At 40.3% G+C, this 22,633-nt stretch overlaps 2 protein-coding genes across 2 annotated transcripts in view; one reads left to right on the top strand and one right to left on the bottom strand.

Annotated features, from left to right (window-relative positions):
* Window positions 1-221: 221 nt before the first annotated feature.
* On the bottom strand, window positions 222-2,514 carry LOC143594162 (uncharacterized). Its single transcript, XM_077073542.1, has 4 exons — window positions 2,401-2,514; window positions 2,222-2,307; window positions 1,289-2,129; window positions 222-1,010 (listed from the first exon to the last, which is right to left on the bottom strand). The coding sequence occupies exons 1-4, from the start codon at window positions 2,492-2,494 to the stop codon at window positions 430-432; spliced, it is 1,602 nt and encodes a 533-aa protein (XP_076929657.1). The 5' UTR covers window positions 2,495-2,514; the 3' UTR covers window positions 222-429.
* Window positions 2,515-6,151: 3,637 nt separating this feature from the next.
* LOC143594164 (uncharacterized) overlaps window positions 6,152-22,633 on the top strand; it is a 50,637-nt gene continuing 34,155 nt past the window's right edge. Inside the window, exons 1-2 of the mRNA XM_077073544.1 lie at window positions 6,152-6,946; window positions 7,043-7,718. Of these exons, the coding sequence (XP_076929659.1) occupies window positions 6,152-6,946; window positions 7,043-7,718 (1,471 nt within the window). The remainder of the gene's footprint in view (window positions 6,947-7,042; window positions 7,719-22,633) is intronic.

The following is a 22,633-nucleotide window of genomic DNA, read 5'->3' as shown; positions in this document are numbered from 1 at the left end:
CAAGTCGAATCGGTGAATGGAAAGCATTATGAAGGCTATAATTAATACACTGATTTCAGGTCATGTGATGTGTGGCACGGGCCACGGGGGCATGTGTTAGGCAGTTGATAGAGGCATACTTGTAGAGTTTATTGATCGGAAGTTTACGATTATAATGATCAACGATGCAAGTGATTATTCTTCGAACAAATAGTAAATAATATTACAATATAATAAAAAAGTAACAATTTATGATACATCCAAAACTAACATTTACAAAGTACACCCACAAGGCCACACTATTTGACTTTTTTTTCCAAAACTTCTATTGTCATCAAACTACACACATCCATGCATCTTATTCTACATGGAAGCCAATTCAATGAACCTAAACTAAACAAGCAAAATGACCAATCTACCCTTCCATGAACCTGTTTTTCTAAATTCTTCTCAAAGCAATTCAAATACTATTTCATCCAAAACTTCATCAAGAATCAAATCTTCCAAATCAAGTCCAACACTTTCATAATCCCACTGCAAATTCATCCAACCATCACCACTTCTCAAATCTCGAGCCACAATATCGTTTAAAGATTCATTAATATCATGTTTAAAGTTGAGCATCCGGCTCACATTGTTCCAAACTTGTTCAAGAACAAGTGATCTAGTTGGGACAGGACTAATGTGGCAGCTAGATGACAATTTTTTCGGGTAGTATGTAAATGATCTTTCATACATAGTAACCAAAACATCATCAACCAAATTAAAGACTAGTAAACGATGAGATAATTCATTAACCTCCTCTGCAAACCGTTCCGGATCATGGAAATAGTGAGATTCTATTTCTTGAAACACAAACGGGTCTAATGGATGATTCGAGGAGTACCATGTTTGTTGAAAACCGATGTTGATGAAGCCTGAACGTTCTAGAATCTTCTTCACATAAGCGAAATCATCGTCTTTACCCGTTGATTTGATTTGTTTCTTATTGTTGACAGTCTTGATCTCCTTCTCAACATTTTTTTGAAAGCCTGCAATTCATTAACAAATTAACACAAAGCAGTTTGTATATATTTATCGAAAAAAGTCAAACGGGTCAAGATTTACCCAAAAATGTAATCTTTATTGCATAAAACCTCTTAGATCCTTTTATTAAAAAACTCATACTACTACAGAAATAATATAACTTTTTGGTCATATTTGTCACACTAACTATTTACTAAAGATTTGAAGAAAATGTGTTTCGGGTCTAGCTAATTACCCATTAGCCGCTATTTTGCCACCTTTACACACACACACACTAAGTTACCTTTCGAGATTTTAACTTTTTCGTCTTGTGGACAATATGCAGAAACTAAAACAGGGCTTTCTTGAGTAATTTCCCGGGATATCTGATAATTATTTTCCTCGACTTTTAACTCGTGTGTATCTTCACCAAATGCAGAAGATTTAACATTAGAGGAATGCTCATTTTCTAAAAAAGTGTCACTTTTATCCGTCACTTCATTCAAAGACTCGCAATCTTGTGTAGAATTCAACTCTGCATATTTATCTTGATTTTGGCTAGAACTTCTAAACAAATAAGTGTCACGAGAACTTTGATTTTCGCTTCCGTTTGTTAACTTCAAGCTTCTAGAAGCTCGCAGTGTGGCCTTACTGATGCTAAAATCGAGAAACCTTGTAGCAGATTCATTGTGTGACGATATTCTTCTAAGACTCGTAATATTCTTACCATTAACATCATCGTATGAGTTTTTTATCTTTCCGGCTTTCAAAATGGTATAACTTTCATTCAGTTTATCTTTGAGCTTCATAGGCATCAATTTTGATTTTGTATCAGAAGATACAGACCGGTCACGTAACGTGCTGATGAATAACTCTTTGTCAACTTCAAACATTTCTAAAATATCCCGAGAACCGTTAACTTCAGGATTTGTAACCTTAACACGTGTTTTAGAACAATAAGAGCTCACTGTTCTTTCTGTAACATTTTCAGGAAAGAAAATAATCGGTCGAACCCATTCGTTGGTTTCCAAATGATGTATCGAGTAAGTCCTTTGCAGTTTTGGACTCGAAACAAAATCTTGATCTTCAGAAATTAACGCCTTTATTCGCGCTTTTAACGACCTTTTTCTATTACTATGATCCACCTAATGAACATAATCCAGAAACATTTACCATTTTGTTTTCTGTATCAAAACAATAAACTTTAAACAAATTCATATAATAAGTAATAATATACCAGTATATGACTTGTTTTGGCATCAAATAGTTTCAAAACTTCGAAATGATCTTGATCATCCAACACCCTCTTGTACTTTTTATTACCTAAACAAAATCAAACACAAAGTCATTTCATACAATTATGAGCAATGAATATATATATATATATACAGAAACAAAACATTATATTTTGCTTACATTTGGCATGTTTCAGAGCACAAAATAAGCCAGACATGCACCGTGGACGACCATTATCCAACCGTTCATCTTCAACCCACATCACTTTCGCCATCCGAATCGTTCAAATACCAAAAACCAAGTACCTCTATGAGCCCAAATTATGAACTTTTGAAATAAACATAATAATTACAAACAAATGAGGAAATCAAAAGGAAAAGTGAAGACAGGTGAGACAATGAGTAGCCAACAAGAGAAAAGACGAAACCCATAATTATAAACACTTGGTGTCACTTAAATAATAATCATGGCAACAAACGGCAAAAGGAGATTGGAGGTAGGATATTATTATTATTAACACAATAACATGTCGATTAAATTAGGATGCCCATGTGTGAATTAACAAGAAAGTGAGAGTGTGTTAATTTACTATCTCAAATGAGTAACAACTCCACCATGGTTGCATTTGCACGAGAAACCAGGGATATTAATATTAACTAGAAATGGAGGGAATTAACCTTGACAAATAAGAATGATTTGTGGTCCACCAGTTTGATTTTCTTACCATTATTATTTTTTATATTTTAAAATTATACTTGTGCGTGATTTAATAATGATGGCACAAATTTTTAATGGTTCAATCTCTAATGGATTCACGATTTTACCACGCTCAATTCTGAACTTCAGTTTGATTTTGTTTTTAATTTGAAAAATTGGATTTTAATAATCCCAACTTAACGTAGTTGGCCGATAATAATTCCAACTTTGAAAATAGCTGTCACTGGTCCCAACTTTCATACTATTTGTTTTCATTGGACCTCCGTTAAAAAAAATTAACGACGTTAAGTTTTTTCCAAATTTCAAACAGATATTTTAGGGCTTTTGATCGGAATGAGAATACGAGTCGATTGATGTAAAACTTACCTCTAAAAGATGGTCCAAACGACCAAAGGATGCTTCAATTCTGGTGTTTAAACTTCTAATTAACAAAAATCAAATTGTTTGAAGCGTCATTTCGAGTTAAGTTTTACAGCAATCGATTCATATTCTCATTCCGATCAAAAACCCTAAAACATCAATTTGAAATTTGAGAAAAAGTTAATGTCGTTAAAAAAAATTTAACGGAGGTTCAATGAAAACAAATAGTGTGAAAGTTGGGACCAGTGACAGCTATTTCCAAAGTTTGGATTATTATCGGTCAACTGCATTAAATTGGGATTATTAAAATCCAATTTTCCTTTTAATTTTGGTCAGCAATTATGGAGTGGGTGCTGCTAAACGTACCCCCTTTACCTCTTTTTTACTAAACATACCCCCTCCTTTAAGTTTTACATTAATACAATTCAAACCTTTTTGGTTTCCTTTTTCTCATTTGTTATCTTTTATTATTATTGTTTTTAAAACACAATTTTTAAAGGGTGTTTTTTTAATATTTCTGTTATATTTCAAAAACGATTTTTAAATAACCTAAAACATTTTTTTAGGGTTTTGAAAACATTTTTTTAGGGTTTTGAAAACATTTTTTTTAAGTTTCGAAAAATAAATCATTTTATTCTTCTTTAAATAAATATTTTTTTAATTTTTAAAAACACGTATTTTTTTCTGTAATTGCTTTTTAAGAGAATGTTATTTTTAATAGCTTTTAGAGATAGCTCACACTTTTTAAAACGAATTTCATATTGTTTGTTAATAAATAAAAATAGAAATAATGTATTTACGTAATAAACTACACATAAAATTTTATGATTTGAGAATGAAATACCCTATGTTATATGATAATTAGTATTTTAATATGGATATAGTGTTTATATTTGAAAACGTAGTTTAATCGGAAAAAATTCACAAATGTGATAGTTTGTATTCTTAAGTCATATAAAAAAGTTTTATATTTCAAAAGGTGAAATATTATATAGAAACTATAAAGTAGAAAAGAAAGTTTGAGGGGGTAATATGTCAAACAAAATTGTCAAAGGAATTCAAAGTTCAGGGGAGGGGGTATGACAAGTAGAAGAGGGGGGTACGTTTAGCCTAACCCTTATAGAGTTCAGGTCTGATTTTGATCTGCAACAATCAGTTATGCCACTAACGTGATTGCAGACGATTAATTAGATGAAAACGAAATTGATAGAATTTACAACTTCGTCACCGCATGTTTTTAAGTTGGAATTAAATCAACGGTTTATTTGAGTCTCATACATAATATATAACAAGCTATTATTGTATTTTATCTTTTATTTATTTATATATAAAAAAGATTATAATTTGAATTTGCAAAGACTTATAATATAATTAATTGGTAACAAATGGTACAAAGATATTAAAATAACTTAATACAATGTTGTAATACATAGTTATCACATCTAGAACATAATGAATTTTTTTATATATAATTGTTTTCTTTTGCTGACATTTTTATCATTCATCCAGGATCTCTTTTTGATAGTACGGATGATATTGACTTGAGCAATTTTAATACAAAATCTCAGTTAATAATAAGATAAAAATTAAAAAGAGTTTAAATGAAATAGAAACAAATATGCAATTATACAAATACGTTAATCACCATAATATTACACATTTACAAAGTAGTTTCTAATGTTATATGCAAAGCTTTAATTAGTTAGCGACTTGTAGGGGAAGGACATGGTCCGGGATAGAGATTCGTGGAAACGTAGGATTAAGGTTAGCGACTCGTAGGGGAAGGTGCCTGGTTAGCTTAGCTGTGTATTTAGGGTATAGTTGGCTAGCCTGGCTCCTTGTTGTTTATGTATATATTTTGTTTGATGTTGTTTTTTGCTTCTTATGCCCTATTCTTAGTTGGTTACAGATTCCTTGCTATTTGGTAGTTTGCTATCTATATATTGCTAAGTGTTTTTGCTTGTAGGATGTATGTTTACTCTGTTTACATGTATGTAGCTTTATGAGCTGGGGGTCTCTCAGGAAGCAGCCTCTCTATTCTCACGGATAGAGGAAAGACTTGCCTACATCCCACCCTCCCCTGACCCTACCGATAGCGTGCTATGCGGTGGGATATACAGGGCTTGATTGATTGATTGATTGAAAGCTTTAATTAGTTGCGGCTAGATTTTTTTTATCTTCTTTTTCTTTTTGAACTGAGTTTTAATTTTGGCTAGATTTATGTTTAATCTTATTTTCATAGGAAAAACAAAAGAATCAATATACGTGGAATAGTTTCTTTCTGACTAAACGTCACTCTAGTTCTGATATAGTAACACATGTGATTTTCATTTTAAAAATTGTTAAAAAAATCGCGTCATCATGTTTCAACGTGTTAGAATTCTATGAAAAGATTCCCAATGTTAAAATGTGTTTTATGATTCATAAAAGATTTAATTGTCATGATTTTAGTATATCATACAGAGTGTGGAATGCTTTATCAACTTTTTAACGTGAAAATACAATACTCATTATTCTTAGCTGATATATTTAGAGGATATATATTATTTGTATAGATAGTCATTATCTTATAGAATTGTATGGTGATTATGTTTCCTAATTAGAGGTAGGTTATGATTGTATTCTCTCCCTATATAAAGGGATTGTTATTATCAATAATGGAACACAGAAAATCATTCACCATAAACTCTTTTATGGCATCAGAGCTTAGGTTCTGAATACCTCTCTTTTCTTCCCTTTAACCCTAATTATTATCTTCTTCTGTCCACCAGTATTCCCTTTCTCCCTTTCACTTTCACCTACCTCTTTTTTTTTTAATTTATTTTTTCGATCCGGCAAATCCTAATCGGAAACCATGACAAAAACTGATACGTCGACCTCATCCAATTCAAACCCAAACCCGTCTTTACACCCGACATATTCCGTCAACAATATTCAATCAAAAGTCCGAACCCTTGACGGCACTACGGTGACCTACTCGGCCTGGATAAAATTATTTAAGTTTCATGCAACCGCTTACCGGGTGCTCAATCATCTCGATGATACCCCTCCTCCGGCTGATACCGATCCTACATACCCAGCTTGGAAAGAATTGGACGCGTTGGTCTCACAATGGATTTACAGCTGCGTATCAAACGAATATATGGAGCAAATTCTGGACACCGAGGCTTCGGCTCGACAAACTTGGCTGAAACTAGAAAAGTTGTTCCTTAGTAACAAGCGCGCAAAGGCTGCAGCGCTCGAAACTCAGTTTGTCAATCTCACGCTTTCCGCTTGCAGTTCCGTTGATGATTATTACAAACAACTTAAAAATCTTGTTAATCAGCTTGCTGATGTGGACCAACAAATAACCGAAGAGCGCCTCGTGTTACAACTAGTTCGTGGCTTATCTAAGGAGTTTGACACAACTGCTTCATTGATTAATTCTCAAGCAGCCGATTGGGACACAGCCAAATCTATGCTGAATGACGAAGTCATCCGACAAGCCGCACGGCAGCAACAGTCCTCCACGATGCTTGCCACCACTGTCGCTTCTCCGCCTCAACAGCCGGCCGACAACAACCAATATCAGCAGCCCCGGGACCCCAGCACTCAATACACACAGTCCAGCAACCAATACAGGGGTCGTGGTCGAGGACGCGGCAATCAGGCATCTCGTGGCAGAGGATCACGCGGCCGTGGCTACCGAGGTAACAATTCGAATTGGGCTTTTCAAAATTCTATGGGCCAATAATATTATCCATAGTGGGCTTGGTGGAACACACCACCCTGCCCATACCCGACCCAGCCCAACTGGCAGCCCAACACACCTCCACCACCAGGTCCACCACCATCCGCCAACTACACAGGGTACCCAGCTCCTGCCACCTACGGTCCGCCTGGTTATAATGCTTTATGTCCATCCGACTTGAGTGCCGCCATGAACAATGTTAATATCACTTACACTGACCCAACTCCACATATGGATACAGGTGCGGAGCGTCACGTCACTGACAATCAAGGTATGATTCATCACCCTGACTTATTTCATGTTAACACTAAACTTTTAGTCAGCAACGGACAGTACTTACCAATTGAGGGCTCTGGCACTGGTTACCTACCAATACACAACCGTACCTACATTCTCCCTAACATCCTTTATAGCCCACACATTATCAAAAACCTACTGTTCGTCCGTCGTTTTACCCGTGATAACAATGTTTCTATTGAGTTTGATCCTTTAGGTTTTTCCTTGAAGGATCTCAAAATGGGAAGGCTCCTTTCGCGTCACAATAGCACGGGCGATCTCTATCCGGTCACTGCTCCAACATTACCACCACAAGCATGCTCCCTCACTGCTGCTACTCTACCTTGGCATGACCGTCTTAGCCACCCTGGCAAACAAGTTTTTGATATTTTGTCTAGAAATTTTGGTTTATCATGTAATTCGAATAAGCTTTCTACTTTTTGCAACTCTTGTCATCTAGCTAATAGTAAACGATTACCTTTTCATGAATCTAATTCATTTACCTTTGCTCCCTTTAATATCATACATTGTGATTTGTGGACAACGCCCATAACCAGTAAAACAGGCTTTAAATATTACATGGTACTAATAGACAATTTTTCAAATTTCGTGTGGGTCTACCCTTTAAAATATAAATCTGAAACCTTCACCACATTTACCAAATTTCACCGCCTCATAGCCACCCAGTTCAACAAATACATTAAAACCTTTCAGCGTGACCTAGGGGGGGAGTTCGATAACCATGCCTTCAAAAACTTTGCCCACCAACACGGACTCCTATTCCGTTTTTCATGCCCTCAAACATCATCACAAAACGGCCGAGCGGAGCGAATGATTCGTCGAATTAATGACATTATACGCTCCTTACTAATTCATGCCCATCTCCCACCCCTATTTTGGGTCGAAGCCCTTCATACCGCCTCCTATTTACATAATATACTTCCTACTAAACACCTTAACTTTTACACCCCAATATTCGCCTTATACCTTCGCCACCCCATATACGACCACTTAAGAGTGTTCGGATGTGTTTGCTATCCTAACACATCGCCCACCCAACCCCATAAACTTCACCAAAGGTTCGTGAGGTGCATCTTTCTCGGGTACCCACCCGATTTCCGTGGGTATAGGTGCTTTGACCCTACCACCGGTAAGGTCTCCATCTCCCGTCACGTCACGTTTGACGAAAACACATTCCCATATACTATCCCTACACCAACACCCAATACTAATTCCTTGATGAGTCTATACCACCCGGCTTCACTTTCGCCCCAACCGTACCCACCTCAGCCGCCCTACCTAGTCGTTTACACTCAACCTCTCCATTCCAAAATACCTATTCGCGTCGACCTAAACCACCACAGCCACCTACCACCATCCCCACTACTACCTTAGCCGCCATCACAACACCTGAGCCCCCACCTCAGTCATCCTATTCACAACAACCCGTTCCACCCCAACCCACAAACACACACCCCATGACCACCCGCTCCAAATCTCACCACACCTTTGTGACCAAAATTATCTCCCCGGTCCCCATCTCTTATGCGAAAGCCTTTGCCGACCCTAATTGGATGTCTGCCATGCAGGCTGAGTTTAGCGCTTTACAGGAAAATGAGACATGGGAACTTGTTCCCAGACCATCAGGTCGACCGGTCATCAGGTGCATATGGCTTTTTCGCCACAAATTTAAATCCGATGGGTCACTTGAGCGGTATAAGGCTCGACTAGTGGTTAATGGTAAATCTCAAACTGTGGGAATTGATTGTGAAGACACGTTCAGCCCGGTAGTAAAACCGGCAACCATACGCACCGTTCTCTCCATTGCTGTCTCCCGTTCTTGGCCGATTCATCAGTTAGATATCAAGAACGCTTTTTTGCATGGCACATTAAATGAGATAGTATTTATGCATCAACCCCCAGGGTTTGTGGACAGACGTTTTCCCAACTCTGTTTGCAGGTTAAAGAAGTCTCTTTATGGCCTTAAGCAGGCTCCCCGTGCATGGTACACCAGATTTGCATCATTTATACGATTGTGGGATTACATTGGGGTATCCATACTGCGGAGGTGGGTCACGGTAACCCAACGTCACCATCTCGTAGTGATTGGTCGGTTCTGGATACGGAACATAATCCATAGTGGATGAAAGGTAGAGGTAGGTCTTGGCAGCTTGATTCTGTTCACGGATCTCATCAGCTTGCTCTTGAATTGATGGAATCTCACCTTGGAAAGGTGGAAAGCTTGATGAAGTCCCAATCCTAAGTTTCTCTAGGCATTGGACATAGGGATCCACAGAACCATAGCTTGGATTATGGGAAGTGAGTGAACCATCCATTGGGCCTGGCATTTCATTAGGATTTTCTAGATGTTCTTCTTCCGGTTCTTTCTCAAACTCTTCCTCAGGTTTTTCTTCCTCTTCAGAATCTTCCTCCTCATCTGGTTCCTCTTCCTCTTCTGATTCCTCTTCTTCTGGTTCATCTTCCTCCATGGGTTGTGTGGATTCATTGATAATTGGGATCATCTGGAAAGTTTCAGTGGGCATCATTACTCTCATTTTTGGTCTACGGAATGGTCCTTCACCATGGTTTGGTTGGGAACTAGCTTCAATGAAAGTAGAGCTTCCGGCATTCCATTCTTGTTGTTCAGAAAGATACTTCATCCATTCGGAGGATGGTTGAGAGTTTGGTAGGTATCCGGCTAGATAACATTGTGGTGTCTCCGAGGGTTGGTAAGTGGGAATCTCCGATAAGTGGTACGTCGGTACTTCGGAGGGATTATACATCGGTAAAGTCGGTGGATGGTAGTTTGAGTGTCTTGGTGGCTCCGTTCCTTGTTTTGGTGGACTATCGGGAACATCTATCGGGTAGTGTCGATTTCCGGGGTAGTACACAGGTTTGGTCAAGTCATGCTCCACATGTAACATCCCCAAAATTTTGATCCAAATTTGACAACTTAGGAAAGTTGAGGGATCAAAAATAATATTAAAGACAAGTCATGGGAAAATATTAAATAAGGAAATATAAGAAAAATAAGGAAATAAAAATATTTCCTAAGTAAAGTTTACTACATGAAAGAAATTCCATCCCACATTGGAATATGTAAGAAAGTGGAAGCATTCCACTAAGGTATAAATAAGGGAGATGGAATTCATCCCACATGGAAAGTGGTAAAGAAATGGAAGCTCTTTATAAAGAAGAGATTTTCCATAGTAATATTCTTTTATGAATATTATGCTCCCAAGTGGTCCTAGCGGAGGGTGCGTAGCACCCGACGCGCTCGCGCTTGGACGAGGACGATGGCGAAGGGCGTTGGGCGCAATGTGGCACTTTGATGGCGCACTTTGCACTTCGCATCGCCGCTTAAGAGCCGCTTTAGTATTTTGGACAACGAGAATTAGGCCAGAAGTGACAAGCTATCAAAGATGAGGGACTAAAAATGAAAATTAATATTTTAGGACCCATCGCGGTACGCGATGAGTCCAAGAAGAGGGCCATCGTGGTACGCGATGGACCGTGATGACTCACGGACACGTGTCACATCCGGATGACACGTGGCAGCTGTAACACCCCGACCAAAGGCGGATTATACATCGGGGCGCCACATATTGCTTCATTACTCGCGACACTATTGGTGTCAATATTTATTCACATTTTATCGCGCACGCGCAGCGGGGAAAATAAAGAACATAAATCAAACATAAATCAATATATTATAAATTATAACATTCAAACAACATTAACTTGTCTTGGTACATTTTAATTCTAGGTCCAAAAGTAAAAACGTCCTACGTGTCCACAAGCTCCAAAACAGCTACTGCAAGCCTGAACATGTGTTAAAATAAACGTCAAACACTTGCGTGTTGGTGAGAAATCAAGTTTAATAGATAATCATAGATAATCACAGTAAATCTGCGCGCAACACGTGTATGTCTAGAGTTTAACAAGGGTGTAATCAGATTGTGATCAAGCCTAAGATAGTTCATAGATCATAGTTCAATCCATGCTCCCAATTGAGCATAAAAACGAGAAAACATCTGTGCAAGTGTAAACAAAGAAAACCGTAAACGATAGGTCTCCCGTGTTCAACTAATGGTACCAACGGAACTGCGGAATAGGCCGAACAAAGCGGTTAATGATACACACATACAAATAAACAGCCAAGTAAACGTCCTCAACACATGGGATACTGCGCGACTAAAGTTCATAAACAAGTTTAAGACTCTAAGTTTGTATGAACACATGAACATCCCAAAACATTAAAAGCAAAAAGGGATTAGGTACGAGATTACTCACATGATAAACGATGCGGTGATAGATAAAGCAAGAACCAACTTTAAACAAGCACAAGTTAACCTATAAATAAGATTATTGTTTTAATGATTTGTTTTAAGTCTTGATTATAAGTTAGCATAATTAATAAGTAAATTATAATATATATATTACCGGAAAAGCAGGAAGAACAAGGAGGAAGACGGAGGCAGAGAGGAAGACGGCAGAGAGAGCAAGGAGCAAGAGAACAGGAGAGATTAAGTGTTTTGTGTGTGATGTGTTAGGAAAAAAAAATACTATTATTTATAGAGAAACCCTAGGGAACACAATCCTAGAAAAGGGGAAAAGATCTCAAAAAGCAAAAGATATCAAAAAGCATAAGAATCCAAAAGCAAAAGATATCAAAAGATATGGCAGCTGCAGGGGGCAAGATAAAGCTGACAGGGAACAGTAACAGGCATGGGCGGTTCAGATAAAGGTACTGGTCAAGCATGGCAAAAGCAGATCTCAAAAGATAATGTCAGTCACTTTTTCTACCAACCAATGGGGGTTGGTACGCATGCTGCGCCGAAAGTAACTATTCAGACATAAAGCAGATTAGGTCAACAGCACGGAAGATAAGACAACACAAAAGCATACAGGCTGGAATAAACAGTGATACAAGGGTTAAGCGCGGGAAGGCTGAGTGCGCGAGCGCGAAGGCTGGCACAACAATCCTTAGCGCACTGCGGGAAGAATCACAAATCCTTAGCGTGCTGCGTGAAGAACAAGAATTCTAAGCGCATCGCGGGAAGAACATACATTCTTAGCGCATTGCGGGAAGAACATGCATTCTTAGCGCGCTGCGAGAAGAGTTCTCTTCACGCATCGCAGGAACAAGATGTCTTCACGCAGGCTTCCATGTAAGGAGTCTGGCGCGTGGAGCTGCAGACATCCTTAGGCGGAAAGAACCAAAGGACAAGAGGGAAGAGAAGGCGGAAAGAGAGAGGGAGAAAGAGGCGGGCAGGAAATATATATTATTATTAAAAATAAAATACAAGTATAAATATTAAATAATAAAAGAGAGATCGGGTCAGAGAAACGGGTACCTGGGTCGGGTCGGATCGGGGCAGATGTCACAGTCTCCCCTACTTTAAGAAATTTCGTCCCGAAATTTATCTCGAAGTAGGTTGCGCAGAGAACAGGTGCGGGTACTTGATCTTCATGTGATCTTCCCTTTCCCATGTAAACTCGGCTCCGCGCTTGGACTCCCAACGAACTTTCACGATAGGGATACGACTGCGCTTGGTTTGCTTAACCTCGCGATCCATAATCTCAACAGGCTTCTCAATGAAATGCATGGATTCATCAACTTGAACTTCATCAAGTGGAATGTGAAGGTTCTCGTCAGCTAAACACTTCTTGAGATTGGAAACATGGAACGTTGGATGCACATTACTGAGCGCGAGCGGCAGGTCAAGTCTGTAGGCAACTTTTCCCACACGCGCGAGAATCTTGAATGGACCAACATAACGAGGAGCAAGCTTACCCTTCTTCCCAAAGCGGACAACACCTTTCCAAGGCGACACTTTGAGGAGAACAAGATCACCAACTTGAAATTCGAGAGGCTTTCGCCTACGATCTGCGTAACTCTTCTGTCGGCTTCTGGCAGTCAGCAAATGATCACGGATCTTGGCGATTTTATCGGTTGTCTCTTGAACAAGTTCGGGTCCTGTGATTTGAGTTTCACCCACTTCGCTCCAACAAATTGGGGAGCGGCATTTACGACCGTAAAGTGCTTCAAATGGGGCCATACCGATACTGGAATGATAGCTGTTGTTATAAGAAAACTCGATCAAAGGCAGGTGTGAATCCCAATTACCTCCAAAATCAAGAACACAAGATCGGAGCATATCCTCAAGAGTTTGAATCGTTCGCTCAGACTGACCGTCAGTCTGAGGATGATATGCCGTACTCATGTCCAAGCGAGTTCCTAGCGCAGATTGGAGAGATTTCCAAAAGCGAGATATAAAACGGCCATCGCGATCGGATATGATGCTCAAAGGAGTACCATGGCGGCAGACGATTTCCTTGACATAAAGCTGCGCGAGATGCTCAACACGGTAGTTTTCACGAATGGGCAGAAAGTGAGCAGATTTAGTCAATCGATCCACTACTACCCAAATGCTATCATGTTTGCTTGCTGTCAAAGGTAACTTGGTAATAAAGTCCATCGCTATACCTTCCCATTTCCACGTAGGAATTTCTGGTTGTTCGAGCAAACCAGATGGGCGTTGGTGTTCAGCTTTAACTTTAGAACAAGTCAGGCACTTAGCTACGAACACAGCAATATCCTTTTTCATACCGGGCCACCAATAAGTTATGCGCAAATCCTTGTACATCTTATCAGCGCCGGGATGAATAGAATACCGAGATTTGTGCGCTTCACTCAGGATATCAGCGCGAAGATTCTCATCACAAGGGATCCAGATGCGATTGAGATAGCAGAGAATTCCACTCAGATTAGGGACAAAGAGTGCTTCCGCGCCACACGCTAACTCGGCGCGAAGGTTACCATTACTGATGGATGCGCGCTGCGCGTCACGAATACGCGATTCAAGGTTGCTTTGAATCGGCGCGAAGTGAAGCTGGGTGCGCGGCAAGATACAGTTAAGTTGGCAGGGTTTTCGGCTGAGCGCGTCGGCTACCACATTAGCCTTACCAGGGTGATACCGGATCTCACAATCGTAATCGCTGATGAGTTCGTTCCATCGGCGTTGCCTCATGTTAAGTTCCTTTTGATCAAAGATATGCTGAAGGCTTTTATGGTCAGTGTAGAGGATACACTTAGTACCATAAAGGTAGTGTCTCCAGATCTTCAAGGCAAAAACAACTGCACCAAGCTCGAGGTCGTGAGTTGTATAATTCTTTTCATGAACCTTGAGTTGCCTTGATGCGTAAGCGATAACCTTGCCTCGTTGCATAAGAACACAACCGAGACCTTGGTTGGAGGCATCGCAATACACGACAAAATCATCATTACCCTCAGGTAGTGCAAGAACAGGAGCTTCACACAACAAACGCTTGAGCGTTAGAAAGGCTTCTTCTTGCTTCGAGCCCCAAATATACGGTTTACCTTTGTGCGTCAGAGCTGTTAAAGGCAAAGCGATCTTCGAGAAGTTCGAAATAAAGCGCCGGTAATAACCAGCTAAGCCTAGAAAGGAACGGATCTCAGAAGGAGAGGATGGCGTAATCCAGTTCTTGATTGCTTCAATCTTGGATGGGTCGACATGAATACCCATCTTGTTTACAACATGACCAAGAAACTGTACTTCATCAGACCAGAATTCACACTTGGAAAGTTTAGCATAGAGCTGCTCGGTTCGAAGCTTCTGCAACACCAACCGAAGATGTTGCTCATGCTCGGCCTTGGTCTTAGAATACACCAGAACATCATCGATAAACACGATCACGAATTTATCCAAGAAAGGCCTACACACCCGATTCATTAGATCCATGAAAACGGCGGGTGCGTTGGTTAGACCGAAGGACATGACCAAGAATTCAAAATGGCCATAACGAGTTCGGAAAGCAGTCTTCGGAACATCTTCATCGCGGATACGCAACTGATGATAACCAGAACGGAGATCGATCTTCGAGAAACAGGAGGCACCTTGGAGTTGATCAAAGAGGTCGTCAATACGCGGTAAGGGATACCGGTTTTTAATGGTGAGTTTGTTCAACTCGCGGTAATCAATACACATGCGAAACGATCCATCTTTCTTTTTAACGAACAACACCGGAGCACCCCAGGGCGAAGAGCTAGGGCGAATGAATCCTTTAGCAGTCAACTCTTGGAGTTGGCTGGCCAATTCTTGCATCTCAGCGGGTGCAAGACGGTAAGGAGATTTAGCAACGGGGGAAGCACCAGGGACAAGATCAACACGAAACTCGACTTCACGAGCGGGAGGGATACCAGGAAGATCATCAGGAAAAACTTCAGGAAAATCACGCACAACAGGGATATCGCGAAGCTTCTTTCCTTCATCGGGTTTAACCACATGGGCTAGAAATGCAATACACTTCTTCCGCATGAGTCTTTGGGCTTCGGCGCAAGACATAAGTTTAAGACCACTGGAGGGTTTTTCGCCGTAAATATGAAGATCACCATTTTCTCGAGGTATGCGAATCAATTTCTTGGCGCAAATAACTTCGGCGCGATTCTTCGAGAGCCAGTCCATACCAATGATAACATCAAAGCTTCCAAGAGGCATAGGGATGAGGTCGATCAGAAAATCGTTTTCGTTAAGGTTAAGCGTGCAATCTTTAATTACCGAGTTTATTAAAACAGTTTCGCCATTAGCCAATTCAACTGAAAAATCTTCTTTTAAGTCATCGCGCGGTCGCGCAAGCTTCTGCTCGAAGGCGCGAGAGATAAAACTTCGATCGGCGCCAGTATCAAAAAGCATAGATGCATAAAATCCGTTAAGCAAAAATGTACCATTAACTACGTCGTTATTCGCTTGCGCTTGGTGCGCGGTTATGTTAAAAGCTCGGCCACGCGTCACTTGGTTCGAAATTTGGTTCACCGGATTCGCTTGAGTAATCTGAACTTGTAGCCTTGGGCACGCGTTCCGGAAATGACTTGGATCACCGCAGTTAAAGCACGATCTGGGTCGTGGGTTTTGGTAAGTTGGCTGTGGGTTCTGCGGGTAAGCTGGTGGTGTTGGCGCAATCGGATTGGAGGGAGGGGTTCTACAGTACTCGACGGAGTGACCTACGCGGCCACATCGGTTACATTGTCGACACGGGACTTGAGGTGGGTGATGAAGTCTACAGGTTGGGCAAAAGGGTTGGTTTCCTGTGTAAGGTTTCTTAGTTGGCGGGGCAGGGAGTGCGGGATTGGTTAAGGCATAGTTGTGGACTGCAGGAGGTGCTGGGTAGGTTGACAGTGGGTTAGGCGCGCAAACTGGGGGTTGGTAAACGGGTTGCTGGACAATGGGCGGGTTGGTAAGCGCATAGGCTTGTCTGCGCCTACGTTTCTGGTTATGGTTTGAGGGTTCTGGTTTGGTTTCTGTTGGTTCAGGGACAGTCTTGGTGGGTTTGGTCTTCTCAGTTCCCCGCAGGAACAGGGTTCCTGCTCTGACATGGTTGTCGCTGAGCACAGCGGCCAATTCGATGGCGTCAGAGAGGGTAACTGGGTTTCTGGCCCATACAGAATCTTGAATTTCCATGGGGAGACCCCCAAGGAATTTCTCGATGGCTCGGCGGGAAGGGGTAACAAGGTGAGGGACCAGTAAGCTTAGCTCGTGGAAGCGCGTCGCGTACTCGCGCGCTTCACCGCTGTATTGCTTCAAGTTCCAGAATTCTTCCTCCAGGCGCTTAACTTCGTTGGGAGGGCAGAATTCTCGCGTAAGAATTTCCTTGAATTCCTCCCATGTCATGCTAGAAGCAGCCTCTGCGCCACGCGCATGAGCTACTCCATTCCACCATGTAAGCGCTCTGGATTCCAGGACACTGGAAGCATATAGGGTTCGTCTGTCTGAGGGGCATTGGGTGTGGAGGAAAGTGTTTTCAATCTTCTCAAGCCATTGGAGCATCACGGTGGCTCCTTCAAGACCTGTGAACTTCGGAGGGTTACCCGCATTAAAGGACTTAATGTTATAACTGGAGGTATTAGCATTGTTTTGGCTCAAAGCTTGGGCTATTGCGGCGGCCATTTCCTGGGAACGTTGCTGTCTACGCATGCGCGAGGCTTCTCTTCTCTGAAATCGGCGAGATAGCGGAGGCATTCTATAAAAATTTTAATTTTAGTTAATATCTTGGTTTTAGCGCAAAGTTTTAATCTTATAAAGCTTGGTTTCACGGAGTTAGATACTATCAAAAGTTAAAGTAAAATAAATGATCCTAAATGCAGACTTAATAAAGGTAACAAATTCGAATCAAGAACCGACAATTCACGTATCACCGTGACTTTCCGAGTTCTCAATTTAAAATAGCTAGTAAACGAGTATTGGAGATTGACGATTCATGTATCACCATGACTTTCCAATCTTCAATATAAAATATACAAGAAAATGAGTATTGGAGGTTGACAATTCATGTACCACCATGACTTTTCAAGTCTCCAACCTCAGAACATAATCGTAAATGGAAATTGAAAATCAACTATTCATGTATCACCATGACTTTTCGGATCTTCAAATCCCAACAAACGAATATGTAAGTAAAATCAATAAAAATCGAAATTCAACAAAAGTCGAAATATCGCGGAATAAAATCATATACTGCGCAAGCGCGAGCATATTCATAAATAACGAGTAATTAACAATAAGCGCGCAAACATGAGATTTCTCTCCTGCGCGAGAAGGGACTCTTAGGTATTCTAGGCCGTTACGTCTAACCACCTATCCTAAAGTCAACGAGCTCTGATACCAATCTGTAACACCCCGACCAAAGGCGGATTATACATCGGGGCGCCACATATTGCTTCATTACTCGCGACACTATTGGTGTCAATATTTATTCACATTTTATCGCGCACGCGCAGCGGGGAAAATAAAGAACATAAATCAAACATAAATCAATATATTATAAATTATAACATTCAAACAACATTAACTTGTCTTGGTACATTTTAATTCTAGGTCCAAAAGTAAAAACGTCCTACGTGTCCACAAGCTCCAAAACAGCTACTGCAAGCCTGAACATGTGTTAAAATAAACGTCAAACACTTGCGTGTTGGTGAGAAATCAAGTTTAATAGATAATCATAGATAATCACAGTAAATCTGCGCGCAACACGTGTATGTCTAGAGTTTAACAAGGGTGTAATCAGATTGTGATCAAGCCTAAGATAGTTCATAGATCATAGTTCAATCCATGCTCCCAATTGAGCATAAAAACGAGAAAACATCTGTGCAAGTGTAAACAAAGAAAACCGTAAACGATAGGTCTCCCGTGTTCAACTAATGGTACCAACGGAACTGCGGAATAGGCCGAACAAAGCGGTTAATGATACACACATACAAATAAACAGCCAAGTAAACGTCCTCAACACATGGGATACTGCGCGACTAAAGTTCATAAACAAGTTTAAGACTCTAAGTTTGTATGAACACATGAACATCCCAAAACATTAAAAGCAAAAAGGGATTAGGTACGAGATTACTCACATGATAAACGATGCGGTGATAGATAAAGCAAGAACCAACTTTAAACAAGCACAAGTTAACCTATAAATAAGATTATTGTTTTAATGATTTGTTTTAAGTCTTGATTATAAGTTAGCATAATTAATAAGTAAATTATAATATATATATTACCGGAAAAGCAGGAAGAACAAGGAGGAAGACGGAGGCAGAGAGGAAGACGGCAGAGAGAGCAAGGAGCAAGAGAACAGGAGAGATTAAGTGTTTTGTGTGTGATGTGTTAGGAAAAAAAAAATACTATTATTTATAGAGAAACCCTAGGGAACACAATCCTAGAAAAGGGGAAAAGATCTCAAAAAGCAAAAGATATCAAAAAGCATAAGAATCCAAAAGCAAAAGATATCAAAAGATATGGCAGCTGCAGGGGGCAAGATAAAGCTGACAGGGAACAGTAACAGGCATGGGCGGTTCAGATAAAGGTACTGGTCAAGCATGGCAAAAGCAGATCTCAAAAGATAATGTCAGTCACTTTTTCTACCAACCAATGGGGGTTGGTACGCATGCTGCGCCGAAAGTAACTATTCAGACATAAAGCAGATTAGGTCAACAGCACGGAAGATAAGACAACACAAAAGCATACAGGCTGGAATAAACAGTGATACAAGGGTTAAGCGCGGGAAGGCTGAGTGCGCGAGCGCGAAGGCTGGCACAACAATCCTTAGCGCACTGCGGGAAGAATCACAAATCCTTAGCGTGCTGCGTGAAGAACAAGAATTCTAAGCGCATCGCGGGAAGAACATACATTCTTAGCGCATTGCGGGAAGAACATGCATTCTTAGCGCGCTGCGAGAAGAGTTCTCTTCACGCATCGCAGGAACAAGATGTCTTCACGCAGGCTTCCATGTAAGGAGTCTGGCGCGTGGAGCTGCAGACATCCTTAGGCGGAAAGAACCAAAGGACAAGAGGGAAGAGAAGGCGGAAAGAGAGAGGGAGAAAGAGGCGGGCAGGAAATATATATTATTATTAAAAATAAAATACAAGTATAAATATTAAATAATAAAAGAGAGATCGGGTCAGAGAAACGGGTACCTGGGTCGGGTCGGATCGGGGCAGATGTCACAGCAGCACGACGGGACACGTGGCAGAACCTATCAGACCACGTGGCGACACGCGTCACACTTGTGTCGGTCGAGGTACGCGACAGAGTCAGGAAAGGAGCCCATCGCGTACCGCGATGGGACTCAAAATCGGCAATAAATAGGGGGCATGGCACACTCATATTGACACCTCCCACGCTCTCTCTCTCTAAAACTCACACTCTCTCTACCTCGGTTTGCGTGCCGAACATCGTTTTGCGTGCCACCGACCCGATAGATAACACATCGTAATCCGTGCCATAAACCCGGTGTTTTCCTCGAAGCACGTGCACGACCCGGCGACCAAACATTGCCTCGAATTTCGTGCCAAGAAAGGTGGATCAAGAACGCCTCGATAGACGTGCATAAAGTAGAAGTACTGCTCATATAAACTTAGGAATATATAACTCCGAATACCCATGCAAGGTAAGGAGTTATACCTAAGTTATTATTTTATTATTATTAAATGGCTTAGACTATAGTCGGAGGTATGGCTGAACCTTGATTATGATTAAGAATCATATAACTTTTCTTAAGTGAGGGTTATAGTTAAAATAGTATTTCTTTATTATTAAGAAATATGATATTCAAATAATAAAGTTTGATTAATGTTTATTCTTGAAGAAGAGACTCGGTATAGACGTTTCTTCCTGAAGAAGAAACGTAGCCTATAATTGGTAAATAAAGAAAGGGACTAAAGGTCAAAATGTTTTGAATAAACATATTTTTTTATCAATGTTAACGCTATACAAAAACGGACTAAAGGTCTGAAGCTAGATCGCTGATCTAGTTATTTATACAAATGTTATTCTCGTACTATAGGTCCGAGGTAACCAATCAAGAGACAGAATCAGAAAACAGGAATCGGTATCAGAAACTGATTATAAACAGAAAAGGTGAATACGCCCCAAACCTTTTATACTGAGTATGACTGTTTAAAAACTTTGTGTACAATAATAAGAAACGAACACTCTGATTAAGAGTATACATGTGTCTGGATCCAAACATACATGGTGACTCGGCATTTCCCCGAGGCCATGCATATCATCAACATGCCTCTGAAGGTCTACGGTACTGTTCAGAGAAATGATATTGTGTATATAATTAATTGTACATGGTACTTAGGGTAATTTGATCCCAATTTAGTTGGGTGCCTAATGAGTAGTCACAAAGGTATTATTGTTGGTTTCACAAAGGTATCGAAAAAAGATTTTAGAGTCAGCGTTATTCACCAGCTTTGTGCTGACGTATTTTTCCCCCATGTTACAGGGAACAAGAAAGGTTAGACAAGCAAGAAGGAATAAAAGATTGGGGTATAGTCATTAGATGCTATCTGATGGCTCAGATATTTTATTTGAAAATATTATAAAAAAGTTATGTTTTATAAAGAATTGTATTTGAAATATCAATTGAGTATTTAAACCCGAGTTTTCAATAATAAGTTTTCAATATGATTTTATTAAAGACTTCCGCTGAAATAAAACCCGCAAACTCTGATGAATTTACAAAACATGTACCAACTATTGGTCACACGCCTAGTCCCTAAGGCGGGGTGTGACACCATATCTTGGTTAAAGTACGCTTCATAGTATCCTTCGCTCATGTTGTCTTCGGGGTAAGGTTCGGCTATACCAGCTTCCTTTGCCTTGCGCACAAATTCTTCGATGTGAGCTTTGAACGACATTTAATATTATGGGTGGTTTAGAGTGTGGAGTGGGAAAGAAAGGTTACCAGCCTATCTTATCCCTAAAACACATAAACAATTAATTCCTATACTTGGATCGAAGCTTGGGTATTGTTTTATGAAACCCAATTCGCTAAGATCGATGACTCTGATACCAACCTGTCACACCCTCGTCTAGGGCCTAGGAGTGCGACCCAACAGTTGGTATTGTATTTGTAAATAAATCAGAGTTACGTTTATTTGCGGAAGACTTATAAAACTTTAAGGATCGAAAGTGTAATTTACATATATATTCAAAAGACGGGATTATAATACCCGCTTAAGTTACAAAATATTTATGTGTTTAATATTTACAAAACCACCATATATGTTAAGTTCACAAAAAGAATCTGAGCCATCGGATAATCAAAGCACTTCGTCACTCCAAGTGCTAAACTTGTTCACCTGCAAAATGTAATAAAATATGTCAGCAACGAATGCTGGTGAACACGCTGACGCAAAACAACTTCTTTTACTTTATTACCCCTCGAGACTACGCCTGCCTCGGCCCAACGTGGCTTAGGAATAACAAAGTCAAATAACACATTATAAACTAGAGCCTCTACGCTAGGTCACCTCAGCAAACACCGCAACGTTCGACTTAGTTAAGTACACGTAAATATACACAACGGTCATACTCCCTGCAGGAGAGCGTCCTACGACCAAGGGTGGTGCGATCATGCCCATTCATCGCATAGTACCACCTATGTAAGGATCTAGACATATGTATACCACAGCCTGAGGGCTAGGTTCATACCCATAGTTATAACGGTTTTAGGAACACATAGTTCCTTGTAAACAATTTCATATAACAAGTTGACACATTTTGAAAACAAGTTTAAAAGTTTGGGGGCGTATTCACCTCGTCTCTTTAGGATCGGCTTCACTCACCGTCCAAGGGTCTTTCCCTTTTCTTTATCTCGAACCTATAGTTACGAGTATAAATATTTGTTAGTCGGATACATGATCCGGCTTAAAACCTTTAGTCTTATATCTCAATCCTCGATTGAACCTTTAGTTCAATTCTTATTTACTTGAAAACCTCTTGTTTAAAAGTAAATTATAAACCTTCA

This window comes from Bidens hawaiensis, unplaced genomic scaffold, assembly GCF_021521415.1.
Source record: "Bidens hawaiensis isolate Kalapana, Puna unplaced genomic scaffold, B.hawaiensis_p1.1 tig00043196_1, whole genome shotgun sequence".
NCBI lineage: Eukaryota > Viridiplantae > Streptophyta > Magnoliopsida > Asterales > Asteraceae > Bidens > Bidens hawaiensis.
The sequence above is the reverse complement of the archived record's forward strand: the minus strand, read 5'-3'. Positions and strand labels throughout refer to the sequence as shown.